The sequence below is a fragment of the Vespa crabro genome, chromosome 10 (assembly GCF_910589235.1).
Source record: "Vespa crabro chromosome 10, iyVesCrab1.2, whole genome shotgun sequence".
Lineage (NCBI taxonomy): Eukaryota > Metazoa > Arthropoda > Insecta > Hymenoptera > Vespidae > Vespa > Vespa crabro.
The window spans coordinates 4,099,926-4,118,893 of NC_060964.1; the positions used below are offsets into that span (position 1 = coordinate 4,099,926).

The window sequence follows — 18,968 nt, forward strand, 5'->3', positions numbered from 1 at the left end:
TATTAATTGTAATGTTGAAAATAAAATATAGCATATAAAAAAGTATATCATATAAAATATATCGTATAAAATTTATATATTTCAGATTTGGAATACAAAATAATAAACTTTTATATCAATCAAATCATATTTATTGTTACCGATTGTAAATTAAATAAATTAAATATTGCATTGCTGCATAGAACATAGAATATTTTTGCTTCGGAATGTTTATACTATTTATGTATATACAAACTTTCACGTATATATATATATATATATATATATATAGACATACACATACATATACTTATAACTCAATCCTATTAGTTCACTTGGCCAATTTGGTAAGCAATAAACTACTAAAATCAAAGTTAAGGGGATTACTAAGTTACCACAATACAATCAAATTCTCTCCTTTATGGATAGGACATTGATACAATCGCCACTTTACTCAACCGACTTCTCAATGATTATCTTCTGCATACTAGATTTATCTTGTGCATACTAGAAAGACAAATTCTCTCGTATCTCATCAAAAAATAAAAATTAATTATATACACAATGTTGGAATCGCAATCTATTTAAATTTGAATAAAATGTATATATCTACGGACGATAAATAATTTTGCCATACAATACATGAATATTTAGAATTTATATATTCAAAGGAAAAGCTGTGTATGCGTGTATGACCCTTTGACACACTATAGAAGATTTTATACATTCACGTACTACATAATACAATTAAACCACACGATTAGATTTTGGTTCGAAGCTTTACGCTTGAGGATAATGATATTTAAATATCAAAGATGTACGTCTTTGCATACTTAATTGGAAAAATGAAAAATTTCATTTAAAAAAGAAAAACTTTCTCAGTATTTCGGTGTATTAAACGTGGATCAAATGGATCATAAATTTTAAACTATCAAAATAAAATTAAAATATTGCATTCATATTAAATGTTTATTTATTGATTTGTACTCTCGAAGAAACAACATAGAAATATGTTCCAAGTATTAATTTATTATATCCATATTTGCTGCAATGAAATGCAGTGACTATATTTGTTAACAAATAATAAGAGAGCTCTCTCTCTCTCTCTCTCTCTCTCGCTCTCTCTCTCATCTGGAATTTTCATGAAGCTAAACAAGAAAAATCTTTTGATTATTATTTAAATAAATTACAGGGTCAGCTTTTGCCTTTCCTTTCGTTAATATAATTGCTTTTTTCAAATTAATAATTTCTCAAGTTAAAAATATTGATTACTATCACCGAAGCACGTATGCATCACACATTTGTTCTTAGTTGCCATAATAAATCATATTTAGTAAAAAATCATTTATATAAACTTATCTGACATCTATTATTTACCTCTCGTTTGCCTTACTTATTGCAATAGTATTATGGCAGTATTATTAATTACATTTACAAATATATATAGGAATATAAAATATATGTACATAATTTATGATAAAATAAGATTATTTATATGTTATTAGTACCAGTAACTACGTTGAAATTACGTAAATACAAGTATAAAAGGAGAGCATCATTGCATTTCTTCACAGTAAATACGTGCATGCGTATTCGAAAGTTCTTAAAAATTTTGAGACAAAATACAATCTAAAATCAGTAAATACAGTATTAAATAATTTACAAACGATGAAGGGGTGTTTAATATTTGCCGCGTTACTGATCTTTGTAAACGGTAAAAACATAGATTGCAATCCAAAATGGTGGAAAAATATGTTATTATACCAAATTTATCCGAGAAGTTTTAAGGACAGCAATGGAGATGGTGTAGGTGATATTAAAGGTACGTAAAATGTTCTAGACTTATTAAATATAATGAATAATAAGATATATATAGTATAAATATAATACTTTTGTTTTATACATTGTTGCTTTGCCATAACAAAACATTATTTTTTAATAACATTTCATACATCATTAATTTCTTTATATCCAATTGAAAATTTTAAACACACATTGTTTAATCAAAAAAAAAAAAAATTATTCGATTTAAAAAATGATTTCTAAGCACTTCTTATAATTGCATAAAATATTTATGTATTGTCCATATATGTGCAATAATTTCCTCGAACATATAACATAAAAATATATTCCATCTAAATCGATAGAAACATTATGATTTATCACTCAATTAAATTGGACGATTCATTAATTCCATTATTTTCATATACTCCTTTTTTCTAAATGCAGGTATTATCAGCAAACTGGATTATTTCCAAGATTTAAAAGTCGATGCTATATGGTTATCTCCATTCTATTCAAGTCCAATGTTCGATATGGGATACGATATTAGCAACTTTACAGAAGTCGATCCAATTTTTGGTACATTACAAGATTTTAAAGATTTAATAAAAGGTACTCACGAGAGAGGTATGAAACTAATCGTGGACTTCGTTCCTAATCATACATCGGACAAGCACAAGTGGTTCGAAATGAGTATCAAAAAAATCGATCCCTATACCAACTATTACGTTTGGAGAAAAGGACGAACTCTTCCTAACGGTACCATCACGTATCCAAATAACTGGGTAATTGAATCAAAAACAAATTAATTATTTCTTCGTATACTTTTGAAATTGAATATCACGAATGACTTACTTTACGTACTCATTTACGTGTATAGATAAGTACTTACAATGATCCAGGATGGATTTGGAATGAAGAAAGACAGGAATATTATTATCACCAATTCTCGACATTCCAAATTGAATTAAACTACAACAGCACAGAACTTAGAGAAGAAATGAAGGTAATTATTAATTCCCGAATAATTAAGAATGCTAAATTATAAGAAATGAATTTTGAATCGCGTTCTCGCGCTCTAATCGATGTAATAATTTTTAATGTAATAAATTTTTATATTACTTTTATCATCGAAATAATTAATTCGTATGCAATATGGACGAAGAGAAACATCAAGTGCTTGTCCGTTTTAAGGTTGAACGTTCACGTCGATGCGACGCAATACGTTAATCTAATCAGTAATATGACGCAATATATCTAATCTGCATTTTTCAACTTTTCACTTGTTCACCTAATCTGAGGAAAAAGTGGAAAAAATTTTTCACTGCAGACGAAATTCTTGGTATTGCCAAAATCTTATTATTTCATTTGAATTCTTCAGAGATATTTTCTATTTCTTATAATTTCTTTGAATTTAAACGAGAATTATGATCTATCGCAGATGAGTTATTAATATTAGAAAACAAAATTGAAATTTTGCAGAATGTCTTGAAGTTTTGGTCAGCTTTGGGAGTGGATGGTTTTCGAATGGATGCTGCACCTTATTATTATGAAGATCAAAAATTTTTAGATGAACCACTTTCTGGAACCATTTACAATCCTCACGATTACTATTCTACGAAAAAAATATACACCAGAGATCAACCGGAGACCTATGATTTAGTTCAAAGCTGGCGGGATTTACTGGACGAATATTCCATCAAAGAGAAATGTCCAAAGGTTTTGATCATCGAAGCATACGCCAGCGTGAATTATACTATGGATTATTATAAACACGGGGCACACTTTCCTTTTAATTTCAATTTTATCGATAAACTGAATAAAGATTCAACGGGATCGGATGTGGCAAAATACGTGGAGGATTGGATGTCGAATATGCCCGATGACAGCGTCGCCAACTGGGTGGTAAGTCACGCGCCAAAAGATAAATTAATTTCAAAGTTTGCTAACAATTCTTGTTTTTTTGTTTCCTCGTATGCATAATCATCCTAAAGTCCTTGATATTTTTCCAAATTCGTATTTTACATAAATATAATCCCTAACCGATAAACTGTCAATGCAATCACTATCGCGAAATAATTTAACTCTTAATTTTATTTTCTATCTGTCCAATATATTTAATATTCTTTTTTATCGAAAACAAAATAAACAATTGTTTGAAATTTTATAAAGAAATTAACTGAATCGAATTTAACAGAATATTACGAAACGGACAGATATATTATCACATTTTGCAGAGAATTTTCATATGACGTATGAATGTAATAGTCCCTATTTCGGAATGATGTCGAATGTAAAAGATATACTGTAGTAAATCTGAATTCGTCTTTCTCGCGATTTAATAATTCAGTACTAAAATGATCTATTATAGAACATGAATATCTTGATGACTATAATGTTAAACGATAATAATCATCATTAAAATAAAGTCATAGGGAGAATTCGAATGGTGAAAATATTTCAATGATGATTTTAAAAGGTAGAAATAAAGATTACAATTATAAATGAAAATAAAATAACGCTATACGAATTTTAAAGAAAAAAAAAAAAAAATATATATATATATAAAAGATATAACTCTTTTGAATAAACATTAAAAATAACTATATATTCCTATATAAAAAATAACTATATAAAAACTATATATTCCATTTAGAGTGGAAATCATGACAATCGTAGATTAGTGTCACGAATTGGAGAAAAACGAGCCCGCATAATCATGATCTTGGTATTTCTACTTCCGGGTGTGGCCGTAATTTACAATGGCGATGAAATAGGTATGGAAGATACGGTACTTTCTTGGGAAGATACAAAGGATAACGAAGCCTGTAATGCCGGTAAAGATAAATACTTATCTAAAAGCAGAGATTATGGAAGAACACCTTTCCAATGGGATAATTCTACTTCGGCCGGTACGTTTTCCAAAAAATAATGGTTCTTTTGATATTTCTTATATTTGTTTATTTTACATATGTATTTTCTCATACCTACCTATCTCTAACTATATTTATAATACTCGAACATTATAGGATTTTCTACCAATCCCAAACCTTGGTTACCTTTGAATAGTAATTACTTAAAATTGAATTTGGCCAATGAAAAGATATCGAAGGATTCTTTCTATAACATGATAGTATTTCTTTCGAAATTCAAAAAAGATTTTCCTACGGAGAACGAAGAATTTGTTATGAAAGTACCAAACAAAAATGTTTTAGCCTTTTCAAGGTAAATATTCAAAATCGTTCTTACAAATGCTATTCCATGTAATCATCTTTTTTCTTTTGTTCGTCCGTTTTTTCCTTTTATATAGATATCATATATAATATATAATTATTACAGACATACGAAAGATGACAAGCCTGTTTATATAGTGGCAAATTATGGAAATAATGATGAACATGTTGATATGAAAATCTTTAATGATGTGCCACAGAAACTTATACTTTATTACGCTACAGAGTCTTGTGATATATCTATTGGGTAAGTCGAATTATATAAATTAATATCATTTTAACGTTAAGACGCTTTCGAAAATGTTAGGCTTATCTTTATTGTTTTTTTTTATCGTGCAAAACGTAATTATTCTTAAATAAATCTAACTCTTCTCACAAATTTTTAAATAATAAAATTATATCTTATATATGATTTGTAAAATATATAGGTATTATAATTCTATAATTCTTTCTTTTAAAACAGAGACGTTATCAAAGACAGTGGCAATCTAAAAGTTCCTGCACAAACGGGATTCATTCTTACCAGTATTTCTTAATTGGATATTATTTATTCAAATGCACAATGTTATCAAGAATAATTACACCATTTCTCAGAACATTGTTACAAGGAATAAACGATTCTAATCTTTGTTAATGCGTTTATCGATGATATTATTCAAGGATGTTTATTAAATAATTCATTCTAAACTTATATTACTAAATAAGATAAGCAAATAAAAATTAATTCACAAAAAAGTTTTAATCGAAGGATCTCTTTTTTTAAATATTCTACTTCAACTTTATGACCCTTTCATATTCTTCTCACGAATGTAGAAATCTTTCTATGTTGAGATTAGAGATGAATTTAAAACGATTCATATTTCAAGATTGACGAAACGACAAGCACGTCGATCTCGTTGCCAATTACAAACGGCTATCAAACCCGGAAACTCCGTATCATGCCATGTCGTTCAGACATGCACGAACCTATGACACGCAAACGGAAACATAATTATTCTCGTTCGTTTCAATTAAATCTGACAATTTTCTAAATTTCACATATCTAAGTTTTATCGCGATCGATAAACATCGATCATTTCTCATACGTCGAGAGATGATATCGTCACGATAATACATCATTCAATGTAACAAAATCAATTTTTGATCAAAAATTCAACTAAAACAATTCGTATTTTGGAAAAAATTCTTATATTAATCTGTTTTTTAATGTTAAAAAATTTGCATACTATTTGGTAAATTGTATTTTTCATAAATCTTACGAGTTTTATATAATCTTAACTTCTACGAATAAATTGATTCTAATTCGATTAAAATATATTTTAAATATATATATATATACGTAATGTAGAACCATTTGTTCTTATGTTTCTTTATAAGTAATCGTTGAATGAATACCAGTTATTAACAATTCAATGAGAACCGGTTAAACTTTGCAATTATATTAAACGTGCTCAATGAATAAACGTGCTCTCAAAGTATTTACCTCACAACGATACAATATCGACATTTACCTCTTTTCGTCTTCGCGTTTAAATTATTATCAATAACTTATCGTTATCGAATAGGATTCAAAGAAGCAACATAGATATGTACATAAATGTATAGAGAGAAAAAAACCGAACGTTTTTTAAAGTAAATCGTATCAGATTTAAATTATTCTCATTTAGATTTGACAAATAATTGAGAAACACTTTTTCACAGAGAAGAGAAAATCATCTGTCGAGTGTGAATTTTAGCCCGATGATTCCATTAATATCATCGATGAAGAACATGCATGAATGAACCACGAGTTGCCACGGTTTTTGAAGGCTTTCGATCGTTATCATCGATATGGCAAGATATGTTCATTTTTAAATGCTCATCTATTTCCATGACACTGATAAGACATTACTGATAACATAGATACCATCGCCCATGTCTTCATTTTGGTTTTTTTTCTTTTTGTGTTATAACGAACTAGCAGTATTCTCGTATCGGTCTAATCGTAAAAATGATGTACCCGCGTCAATATATCGGTATAATTTTTCTGTGTTTCTCAATACCTATCGTTTGCTATTACTGAAATTCGCCATTAAAGATGATTGAAACATGCTGTGCTCTATCAGATCTACCCTCAAAATTTTATGGACAACAACAACAATGGCATCGGCGATATCAAAGGTAAAAAAAATCGTATTACTTCTCATCCGATAGTAATCGTCTGGAAAAGATTGAAACTAAGAGTCGATTTCACAGTAAAAAGTCTTTCTATCTTTCTATCGTCTCCTATCTATCATTTTAACGATCATAATAATTTTCGAGATATGTATCGGTTAAAGCAACAATACTTATTGCGCCGGCATTGTAATAATTACGTACTCGCCTGATAAAGATCTTGATGATCCGATAGAGAAATAACGTCACAATTGTAGTAATTATAATACTAAGAGATTTGTACGTCTTCATTGGATTTTATTCCATTATTATTATTTCCTACAATTATAATTTCGTAATAACAAAGTAAAAATTTTTCTTTTGTTATTACAATGTGACGTTTTTCAATTTTCCTTTGTATACCTAGTTATGCCAATAAGAAATCATTCGACGAAAATAATTCATGGAAAAATTCAAACTATGATGCAAAAGTAACGAGCGAACTTGAGCACTACGTTAACTCCGGAGTTATAAGAATCTTGTTATCACCTGTCAACAATAATCCCATAAAAGACTTTGGATATGATATTTCTGATTTTTGTGATATTCATCCTGAATATAATTAAGAAATGCTCAAATTGGAAGTATTAAATATGCTAATTGTATATCTGACAATAATAATAATTATTGCGAATAATTAAATTATACTCTATCTCATTCTCAATCATAGTAATTAGACCAACACGAATGATTTAACAAAATTTTAGAAAGTGTTAAAGTGTCTGGAGGAAAATATAAAGATTATTACATATGGGCGGATCCTTTCAATGAAACTGACGTGGTGAAATTGAAGTGACTACCAAATAATTGGCTCGGTGTATTTGAGAATCCAGATTGGACTTATTATTCACATCGAAAGTAAATATATTTTCATCGATTTCTTCGAAAACAACGAGATCCGAATTACAAAAATTCTGTGATGATATTCGAATTACAAGTAAGTAAACAATTAGTGAAATGTAATTTTCGAAAAGAAAAAAAAATGTTGAACCTATGAAAATATAAAGATTTCAATCATTAAAGTATAGAAATAATATTGACTGTAATAATTTTCAGCAAATATGTTTCAATGAAGAAACATCATGAATCCTTACGCAAAGATGTATAAAGAAGAAACAAAGGTATATACTTCACACTTATAATATTATATATAATATGTTACAAATTAAGATATATATGTGTATATATAGGTATACTGGTATCTTCTGTGTAATTAATGTAGTCAAATGCTACTTTAAAAGATGCTGAATTAAAAAATGTGATAGACACATGGATTTAAACTACGCCAATAAAAAATGTTACCTGATTGGTTGGTAAGTCAAGAGGTTTTTTCATTAATTAATCTAATTATTTTTTGAAATACAAATTTCAATAATTTATTATAGATGAGAAATCACGAATGCAATCGTATCGCTGGGAGGCTCGATCAGATAACGATGTTGGCAATGATTTTGCTTGATGTTGCGATAACTTATTATGAAAAGTAAATTGATATAATGATTAATCAAAACATAATATTTAAACAGATGCTCAAGCTTGTAGCACTGTTAAGAAATCTTATAAAAGTAAATCTTATCTTACCCATGTAGAACATCATTTCTGTGGAATAATACGATCAATATAGGTAAGAAACATTAAAATTTACTTAACTTTAATCTTTACATTGCATAAATATCCCGAAATGACAGAAAGATTATATCATAATATCCTTTATCTAGAATTTCAACAGAACCTTGGTAACCAGTTAATGAAAATTATGAAACACTAAATTTGGAACAGTAGAAAAAAGATACTAACTCATATTACAAGATTTACACTGCACTAACAACTGCACTAACGAGGTTACGAAGTTCAACGAGTGCACTCAAAAATGGATTGTATCAAAGTAACGTCAAAAATAATAATCTAACGAAGATGAGTTAATAACTGTTCTTATAAATTTTTCGAATAATAAATCGCAATCGATCAATCTCACTAACGTGTTAGAAAATATTTCTATAGCTATAACAATTTTTGTTGAAGTAAAAAAGAAAAAAACGAAAATTTGCAAATGTCGAGTCAAAAATATAAGTCAAGTAAGTTTTATTTATTCAACTTTATACTATCTATGATAAATCATTAATTTTCTTACTTAGTTACATTTCCAATATGACGACAATAATTTATTTTTCATTAAAGAACAAGATGGATATACTGTGATCGTTTCAGAAAAAAACTCCGATAATCCTTCACTCAACGTATCAACTTTCCAATGTTTCCAAGTAATATACTAACTATCTTCTAACGATTTTACTGCTAACACTCACCATAGTATTAAAGTTATAAGAAAGAATAAATTAGTGCCATTAATGTTTTTCATATATTTATCTTCGTATTACATTTATATCATCGCGCATTAAGTTAAATTAATCGGAATGTGAAAAGAAAATAATAAAGTTCTATAACGATTTTATATATAAAATATGTATTCCTATATATAATACTTTGATAAATATATTATTTAATCATGCATTATTATGCGTACATTTCATAGTGTATTAACTAGTGTGATCATAATGTATATCATTGGTATGATACATAATTCTTTTATTATAATAACTATTCCTATATCTCGCTAAATATTCATTCATATACACTTTATAAACCTTATTTACACAAATAAAAAAGAAGAAAGTCTTGCCAAAATGATTGGCTTACTTTTGTATTGTGAGTTAAGTTTTTAAAACTCGTTTCAGTAGATAACGGTGAAAGTGCCGGAAGTATTGTACAAAAATTAATTGCAGGTTTTGCAATATCTTTTTTATTCTTTTTTATTATTTTAAAGGATAATTTCCCATCGGAAAACATTCCTTTCGATAAAATATGAAAAATTCACGCAGTTACGATTTTATCATCATTATTATCATCACCATCGATATCATGTGATTTTTATAAATTTTAAAAGGAATATTGAAGAGTGAAATGTCAAAAGCGAACGGCAAAAAAATCGATAGAAACGTTATTTCTTCATATAGTCTTAAATTTTTATCTAATATCAATATAGAAAGTGCTGAATTGTGAAAATTCTAAAAAATAGTATCCCCCTTCAATCCCTCGAAATGGTCATGTTACGTTTTACAGAGTTGTCGTTGAAATTTATATTCCCGAATTTTCGCACCATTACGAATCGCTTGGACAGTGAAGGTAGATAAATGAGAAACTAGGTCGAAACCGTTACCGGCACCTACTTTTTCTTGAAGCAGCAGACCCCTCCGGGTATACTGATCGTTTGCCGAAAAATGTAAATCCAATTTTCCCTCCCAATTTACCCTGACATTCGGTACGCTGAAGACAATCCCGCGCAGCCTCACATCAAGTACGCACGCTCCCGATTCCATTCGAACGGTAATTTCCTTTCTCCATCGCCGCAAGAACATTTTCGAATAAACTTACGTCCTTCGCTTTACCTTTTTCTTCGTTTCACCACATAGTCTTTCTTTTCTTTTCATTTCTTCGATAAAAATTGAAACGACTCTGATCTGAGATATTTCTGACAATTATTCAAACAAAAAAACCAAATTATCATTTGAGAAAGATGAGAAAGTTGGTAGATTATTGATTTTATAATCGAAAAGTGGGTTGTTCAATATGGAAAAAAAAATATAATCGTTGATGATTATACAAGGCTACACATTACGTCGATCGTAATAATGCCACTATATAAATAATAATTTAAACGTTGAAAACACTATTATGTTTCTCCTTATTATTTGTATTATTTTATGATGTAATTCGTATGCTTTTCGTTTTTCTTAATTTATATATTATTTTATGTATTGTACACACAGCATCATTTATAATATATTAAAAAGCATAGATTCATGTAATATAAACGTATGATGTATAGATAGTTTCATAAAGAATCGAACAATTGATTTTTCGAAAAAAGTTAAAAAAAAATGTCAACCGACTTAAAAACTCAATACGATTGTAATACAATTTTACGTTCTTAGAATAATTCGATTCAATTTATTTGTATTAAAATCGTAGAAATCCAATGATGAATAATACTCGAGATCTTCTCGTAGTTCGTAACGGAGCTTTACATTTCTCGAAGGAATATAGGCGAAGTTCAAGTACCGGTTCAAATGTAAACCACGTTATCGTCATCTTAATTAATATTTGATCGAGCTTTGGATTAATGTAAAGTTTAAAGCAACAACTTCAAAACACGTTACACGCCATCGATTCCTCATTGATTGTAATTAGTTTGCCGGCAAAATCGAGAAAACAAAATAATTTATTTCTATACATTGGCATAAAAATAATTTTACATATATTTTAGATGTCTATGTAAGGATATGATGTGACATAAGTTCTTTTATATATAAATTTTACTTTAAATCGATCTATCTATTACTCTGAGAAAAAAAGGAAAAAAAAAAGAATATAAATTATGCATTGCTTTTGATGCATCGACTTTAATTCGATGACAGGAGATCAAATATTGTTAATATTAAAAAATGATTTATTTATATTGACGTCCTTTCAATAAGTTCTGATACAAGTTCTTAATATGAGCACTATCAAACAAAATGAATATGGACAATTTCGAAACAAACAATCACAAAACATTCTCAGTTTTTGAGAGAAATGTGCAATTCGATAAAAAAAAACTTGCAAAATATTTTTCAAGAAAATAGATTCGAGGAAAGAAAAAGAAGAATTCTTATTATTATTAAGCTATAATAATAAATGGAATAAAAGATTAAAAAGTTTTGTATTAATACTTTCTCAATGAAAACTTCTCTATACTGTATTTTATCGAAGTAATTACTATTCCTGTTATTATATTTATTTACTTCTCGCATCGAAAAAAATCGGTATTTGTTATAAAAAATCGATTTTTACGAATATTCTCGATAGATAGAAATATCGGAAATATTTATTTTATGAAAAACGTCATCAGTAACACAGCTATCTAAAAATAATTTAATCATGCTACCAATTCAAAGTGATAATAGTAATACAAATAGTAATACCATTGTAATGAAAAAGAGCATATTCAAATGAAATATAATAAATATGGAACAAGGAAATCGATGTTCAAATATAGTGAATGAAAAAGTGTTCGCATTATATTTAAATAGAGAATCAAGTTCATTATTGTACGAAAAAAAAATGTTCTGAAAGATATAGTAACACATGTATATTATACAGATATATATATATATATATATATATATATATACGTCCCTTCAGTTTTATGATAGAAAATTAGTAATTATTCATATTGCATGATCGTCTTAAAAAATCACCGAAACGACCGATATTATGGCCTAATTCAAAGAACGATAATTTTAAAACTCCCGACACAAATGTTATCGGTTAATGAGTTTTAGTAGTAACGACAGTAAAGTCTCGCTTTAATTAAATTTTCAACTACGTTCATTCTTTTAAAAGATTATTCAAGACAATAATGAATATTGATAACTAAATTTTATATATACTTGATCAAATAATAAAATAAATTTCTTTATTCAGTATCGTAAAACGATCATAATTGTAACTCAAAAAATTTCCTAAGCTAGAAATTAAGAAGCATACAAAATTATTTTCCAATTCCTTTTGTTCTTATAATAATAGTTTTAGGTGACATGGTAAACTATCAGTGTTGGTAACACCTAAGAAAAAATTCCTACGAATCACCAGTATAACCGGTCCACCTTCGGATTAGATGATACGGAAGTAGGGCGATAGGATGAAGTGCGGCATCGAATATAAAAAAAAGAAAAAAAAACTCGGTCATAACTCAGCGCTAACTACTCACACATATACGTATGCGTATATGTGTATATGTATGTTCGGTCATTCGTTCATGAAAACAGTTACGATTTCAGAGATTCTTTCCAAATATTATTTCATACCTTTCGATTCAACACACCAACAGCGCATAGATACATAGATAAATTCCAAATGGTGATATCGATTATTTTATTGATTTTATTAAATACAAATCGAACGTAATGAATCTCTTGTTAAGCATCTTTTAATTAAAATACATTTTGTTATTTTCAACTATCGAAAGAAAAAAATTATTAGAGGATTGTTTTCAATAGAAGTTATAGAAAAATATTCAATTTAAAATTCATCGTGAATATATTGTTTTCAATAGTATCCACAAATGCTTAAACCACTCAACGACGAAGAAAAGTTGAAAGGTCAAAAGCCAGATCCTTGGAAAGTGATAACGCTAAAACGATGCAAAGTCGCAGAGGGAATTATTCAAATATATAAAAAGAAGAGTAAAGAGGGGAGTGCATATTGGGGGAATCGCAACAAAGGCAATCCCTACAACGCACGCTAAACGTAATACGAAGACGGTACTTCCTGTATAAGCTTTCCTCCTCTTTACTTCTATTTCTCGAGTTTGGTTGAGCGTCCGCAAAAATCGATTGTTAGTTTTATATGTACAACCAATGGGAATTTGAAGTTTTGTAAAACGTCTAACTACCCAACAAAGTCATTTTCTCGATGTTCGTTCTACAACGAACGAACAAACGATATTCCATGCGATCGCATTGGGACAGAAAATCAATGAAATACAATTTCTTTAACCTAGCTGTTTTCTATTTTTCCGATTTTCCTTATCTTCTTTACAACAAAACACGTAACCTACTTTTTTTGTTGTTTATTCAACAATAATAATAATAATAATAATAATAATAATAATAATAATAATAATAGTAATCATAATTCATTGGGATAAAGGAAAAATCTTTCAATATTCGTACAATTCGTCGTAATGGCAGATCAACGAATGAAATTTCAAATCGGCTTTAAATCATATCTCTTCCATTTGTTTTCAAATTCAATGTTTAATACGTATCTAATTATTTGAGCAAAATTGTTTGCGGTACCGTAGTAATATCTTTTTTACAAGCTTTTAAATGGAAATGACAAGATTTACATATAGTGACGTAATAGTGACGACAGTTTTAATAAACACGTAAACTTCAAAGGCTCGCTGTATCTAAACATTTACTTTCTAGGTGGAACGATCCTTTCGTTATCCACCCGAAGCCACATTCTTTAGTGTTGTTAAACAAAACAAAGCGAAACTTGGCTTCAATGTTAACAGGATAAAAGATGAAAATCCATGGAAAAAAGGTAAAAAAAGAAAAGAAAAAAAAATTAAGATCGACGTCAAATCGACGAACATGGTAACGTTATGAGGGAAAGTGCAACATAACAGATATTCTGGGTATGAAAAGTTGATCGAGCAACTGTATCAACAAACCAATCTGCTTTGATACTTCCTTTCTCTTCTAACGCGAGCTATGTTCTTCGAGATTTATCCAAAATCTTGACTGAATTGAAAACAGTTAAAAGCGTGAAAAAGTCAACAAATGTTTCGATCTTTCAATACAATTTCAATCAAAGGAATGTAGAGAAATGTATTACATACGGTCTTTGATGATACAGAAATAAAGAACGAAAAATCTCAAACGATTTCATTTTTATGTTTTATCGTTTGGTGAGCGTCACTATACCGTCTATATCTATAGTGTCTTCTTTTAAAGCTCCAAAGTTCACAATTTTTGTTTACCGTTTGATCGAATTTCAGAAACGATAGTAGCTATACGATCCTTATAAGATGTTTTGCCTTTTCCTTATCCTCTCTTTTTTCTCATAATTTTAAGATAAAATAACCGATAAAATGTTAGTATCAGCGTCGCCGTAATACGACTTTTGCCATTGTTACGTAACAAGAAAGAAAAAACAAAGATAAATGACAGACTCATCGACGAGCAATTAAACAACCTAACCCCAGTTAGAACGAGCAGGATTTAACGAGAGAAAAAAGGACAAGAGTTTCCAATGGCTTCTGTGTTTTCCAATATTATCCAATTAATAGTCCAAGTTTAGAGCCGACGCGTCAATATTATCTCGAGTAAGCAAGATCGCTAAAATCGACGACCGACAATTTTATTTCTGGTTTAAAACAAAAAGTCGTCGAACCGTGTCGCGGTTCACGATGCGTTTCGCGACGCCTTCGTTACAATCTCCTCCGCAATCCTCCTAACCATTCCCCTCCTCCTTCCCAATCTCACCCAACAACATCACCATTGCCACCTCCGCCGAGAATTTCTCCGAGTGCCCTCGCGTAATTCTAGTTTGATTTAAATCGAGGTCAAGCGATTGGGACCCTTCTCTCTTGTTAAAGTGGCCTGTTTATACGCTATTTCCGGATTGGACAAAATAAACCAAAGATTGGGATGTGACCTGTTCGGAGGTTGTTTGCTATTCTACTTACATATATGCGACTCGGCTGCACTTTCGTCTCAAATATCCGTCGTATTAATTCTCTCGATTTCTACCATTTTTTATCCTCGTCCTATCGAGAGCTTTGAGTTCTTTTTCTTTTTTTTTTTTTTTTTTAAATTGACAAAGCTAATAAACATCCTACCAAATAAATATAGACATCATTTTTCTTTTTCCTTTTTACGTAAACCGACGAAAAGAGTTGATGAATGTCGAAAAAATTGAAAAGTAAAATATGTTCTTCTTACTTCCAGTAGTCAACTAGCTACATCAAAGGAAATTCCATTGGTGCGTTTCTTCTTACTTGATTTGTGAAAGCTCTGGTCTGCGAATTTTCTTAGCCTGTATCTCTATAGATCCTTTTGTAGGAGAAAGAAGGAAGAGGAGATTATACGTTTCTATCTTTCTTCAGTTCACTTCGTTTGCGATCTTTCCCTCAGTCCCCCTATTTCAATAGCTTTTGTATTACCAAGATTTACACCTTACGCACGTACACTAGAACGATATTCTCTCTACGAAAACTTTTCGCCTTCGGCAGAGTTACAGAATAAAATTTGTTAACGCTCTACCCAACCATAGTCTGTTGTTATCGATCGATTTCTCGAAACTCCAAAAATAGAAAAGAAAATCTCAAGACGGAAATGTTAAAATGTCTACAATGTCAGCAGCTGGATGAGTTTCAAGATGTTGAACGCACGAACTCTATTAAAGAAAAGCTAAAGTAAACGTTGTAGACGTTCAAACTCTCTCTCTCCTCTTTCTCTCTCTCTCTCTCTCTCTTTCTCTCTCTCTCTCTCTCTCTCTCTCTCTATCTATCTATCTATCTATCTATCTATCTCTTTCACTCTTTTTATCTTTATCTTTCTTTCGTTCTGCCTCGGAGCATAAAAACGTTGTCAAGAATTACGAGACGAAAGAAGTTCGTAGATCGAAAAAACGAATAACCATCCTGACAGCGATTACTCCGATTGTTTCTTATTTCTTAATCAGCTATCATTCTTAAAGGCGAGAATGAATGAGACACAAACAAATTGAAAATTGTAAGAAAAAATTTAAACGTCGTTCGTTAACTTTTATCGTAAAGAAACAAACTTAATTATTTCCTTCCTCTTTTCTATGATATCTTTGTCTCATTAATTTATCCTACTTGTAAATTTGACATTTAGAATCCCTTAAAATTTCATTTATTTAATTAAATAATAAAGGGTCATCATTCAGTATGTTGCATTTTTTATTTATCAGAAAAATCACTTCAATACCAAATTCATTGGACAGAGCAAGGCGCTTACGTTGTTAAATCCACGGAATTCTAGCACAGCGTAGTAAATAGAATCGGTTAACTATTTCGTTTTTCCTTAACATGCGATTGGCCGGTATCCATGAACACGTTAAAGCAAATGCGATGAGATAAATCGAGATACCTGGGACAAAATAGACGACGTGATGATTTTATCAAACTTTCCTGTTAACTTAACGAAATTCCCTTCACATCTCGATACCAGAGGAAGTTCATTTCTTGGTTTCGAATTTATACGATTAAGTTCGTCACTTTGATCAAAATCTAAAAAAAATCTATATATTCACTTAGAGAAGCAAAATCAATTGAAAAGTTAATCGAATTGCAACCTTTACGACAATAATTAAATTCATCAACGAGAACAACCAGCTAGCGTCCCTTATTCGATCAATCGATTGCAATCACAAATTTTACTATAATAAATTATCGCTCGTTTTTACTTCAACAAAAATTGCAAATATTCCATTAAATTGATATTTCGATGAAAAAAAAAAAAGAAGACAAATACCTGTCGGAATAAAAAGTTCAAGCTTAACGGACTACTTTGTTATAATTTCATTTCTTATAATTTGAACGTTTATTGACTCTGTCGAAAAGAAATGAATGAAATTTATATAAATACATCTGTTTAACGTAAGTACAATGAAAAATCAGTTTCATTATTATCAATTCCTGATAAAATTTTGTCGAAAAATAAAATATCATCGTACAGAAATAAATCTAAAAATAATATCTTTGTTTATAATAATCCATACGAATATATGAATTTAAGATAATCAAAAATCGAAGAAAATTCTATGTGGCAAACATTTAAACCGGACGGATGTATTATATTTAAATATAATATAAATACATACGAAGATGTCCGATTATCCAATAGCTTTGAATAAAATAATACTTAATGATGGATTTAATTCTCGACTGACATCTGCATTTTCTCACAAACAACAACGAATTGAATCCATGTTATATATGATACAATAATATATGCAAACTATGTACCTACGTATACAACGGATGTCATCAAAATAATACCCTATACGTCTATTAATTGCAAGTTTCAAAAGATAATAGAGCCACGCTGATAATTGCGTGGATCGCCGTTAACTAATACCGAACGCTATAATCGTTTTCCTTTATAGCAACTATGCGAATATCTCGTTATTATAAGTGGTTAAACGTTGCCGAATTATTTTTACCAAACTATTACAATTCAATAGATCATAATGAGAAACTACATATCCGTTGAAGGGAGACAATTTCAAGTGAATTGAATGTATTCATGAAAATATATATCTCGTAAAACGAGGTAGCGCTTGTTTCGTCCATAGCTAAATCATAGAAAAATATGATGCCGCAATAATGCTATGGCAGGCAATACTTTCGATGAAAAAAGATAGATTTTACGAGAAAAGAAAGTCGACTTGTGCGGCACTTAAAGAATAACTTCCTTAAATACGTTTTCTCAAAACCTATTAAAATCGAAACTCTTTTCAAAAGTAGGTTCTTTAATTTCAGAGTTTAACGATCTCATAAAACCGTTAATACGGAATAAAAAAGAGTTCACGATAAGTACGATAAATAGAATATATATATATATATATATATATATATATATAAAAACTCATTTTTTCAAAATTATATAAGGACATCTATTATACCAACCAACAATACATCCATCTCCAATACTTTCTTCTTCCGAGACGATCGTGTATCACCAATACGCGTAATTCACACGATTGCCTCGATAGTTTTGATTTTTACGAAAAATGAATCAAAATACTCGTCTCGTTTTTCTTACAAAAACCGATACATTTTCCAGCAACGAACGCTAATATACTCGTGGTCGAGTTTTATCATCCACTATAATTAATTGACTCATAGATATATATACAGGTCACAGACCATATCGCTTTTAATTGGAATGAAAGACTAACGATCGTACAACGTGGTTATTTCAATTACGAATTTGCGTTGGCAAATGAAAAGGAACGATTAGAACGCGTGCAAGGACGAGGACGATCGAGCAATTAAGTGAGATGAAAGCAGCACGATGTCAAGCTTTTATTAGGTAGAGAGAACGTCGAAGGTAGATGTGCAATATTTCGTGGTGTAGAATATGATGATTACGATAACGCGTTGGCGTGCGTTAGTCAGAACAATGGAGTCGAAAGAGGAGA

General features: G+C 29.6%; 2 protein-coding genes and 1 long non-coding RNA gene across 18 annotated transcripts in view; 2 read left to right on the top strand and 1 right to left on the bottom strand.

Annotated features, from left to right (window-relative positions):
* The window catches only part of LOC124427361 (calcium/calmodulin-dependent 3',5'-cyclic nucleotide phosphodiesterase 1-like), a 69,679-nt gene that overhangs the window by 19,468 nt on the left and 31,243 nt on the right, over positions 1–18,968 (bottom strand). The gene's annotated exons all lie outside the window — the stretch shown is intronic.
* Positions 1,543–5,628, top strand: LOC124427369 (alpha-glucosidase-like). Its single transcript, XM_046970230.1, has 8 exons — positions 1,543–1,801; positions 2,209–2,546; positions 2,642–2,767; positions 3,244–3,666; positions 4,418–4,673; positions 4,791–4,986; positions 5,101–5,241; positions 5,458–5,628. The coding sequence occupies exons 1-8, from the start codon at positions 1,648–1,650 to the stop codon at positions 5,528–5,530; spliced, it is 1,707 nt and encodes a 568-aa protein (XP_046826186.1). The 5' UTR covers positions 1,543–1,647; the 3' UTR covers positions 5,531–5,628.
* On the top strand, positions 6,380–9,800 carry LOC124427372. 2 transcript variants are annotated; one of them, XR_006942957.1, is made up of 7 exons: positions 6,380–7,154; positions 7,555–8,124; positions 8,244–8,308; positions 8,378–8,500; positions 8,573–8,811; positions 8,906–9,262; positions 9,366–9,800. It is a non-coding gene; the product is annotated as an uncharacterized LOC124427372 (long non-coding RNA). The 2 variants fall into 2 exon arrangements; XR_006942956.1 differs by having other exon boundaries at positions 6,387–7,154; positions 7,895–8,124; positions 9,366–9,793.

What these genes read in the sequence shown, in the direction of transcription:
- LOC124427369 (XM_046970230.1), top strand. Translation starts at nt 1,648, where the DNA reads ATGAAGGGGTGTTTAATATTTGCCGCGTTACTGATCTTTGTAAACGGT. An exon ending in AACTTAGAGAAGAAATGAAG is followed by an intron (nt 2,768 to 3,243) that starts GTAATTATTAAT and finishes GAAATTTTGCAG; the next exon opens with AATGTCTTGAAGTTTTGGTC. An exon ending in ACAGCGTCGCCAACTGGGTG is followed by an intron (nt 3,667 to 4,417) that starts GTAAGTCACGCG and finishes TATTCCATTTAG; the next exon opens with AGTGGAAATCATGACAATCG.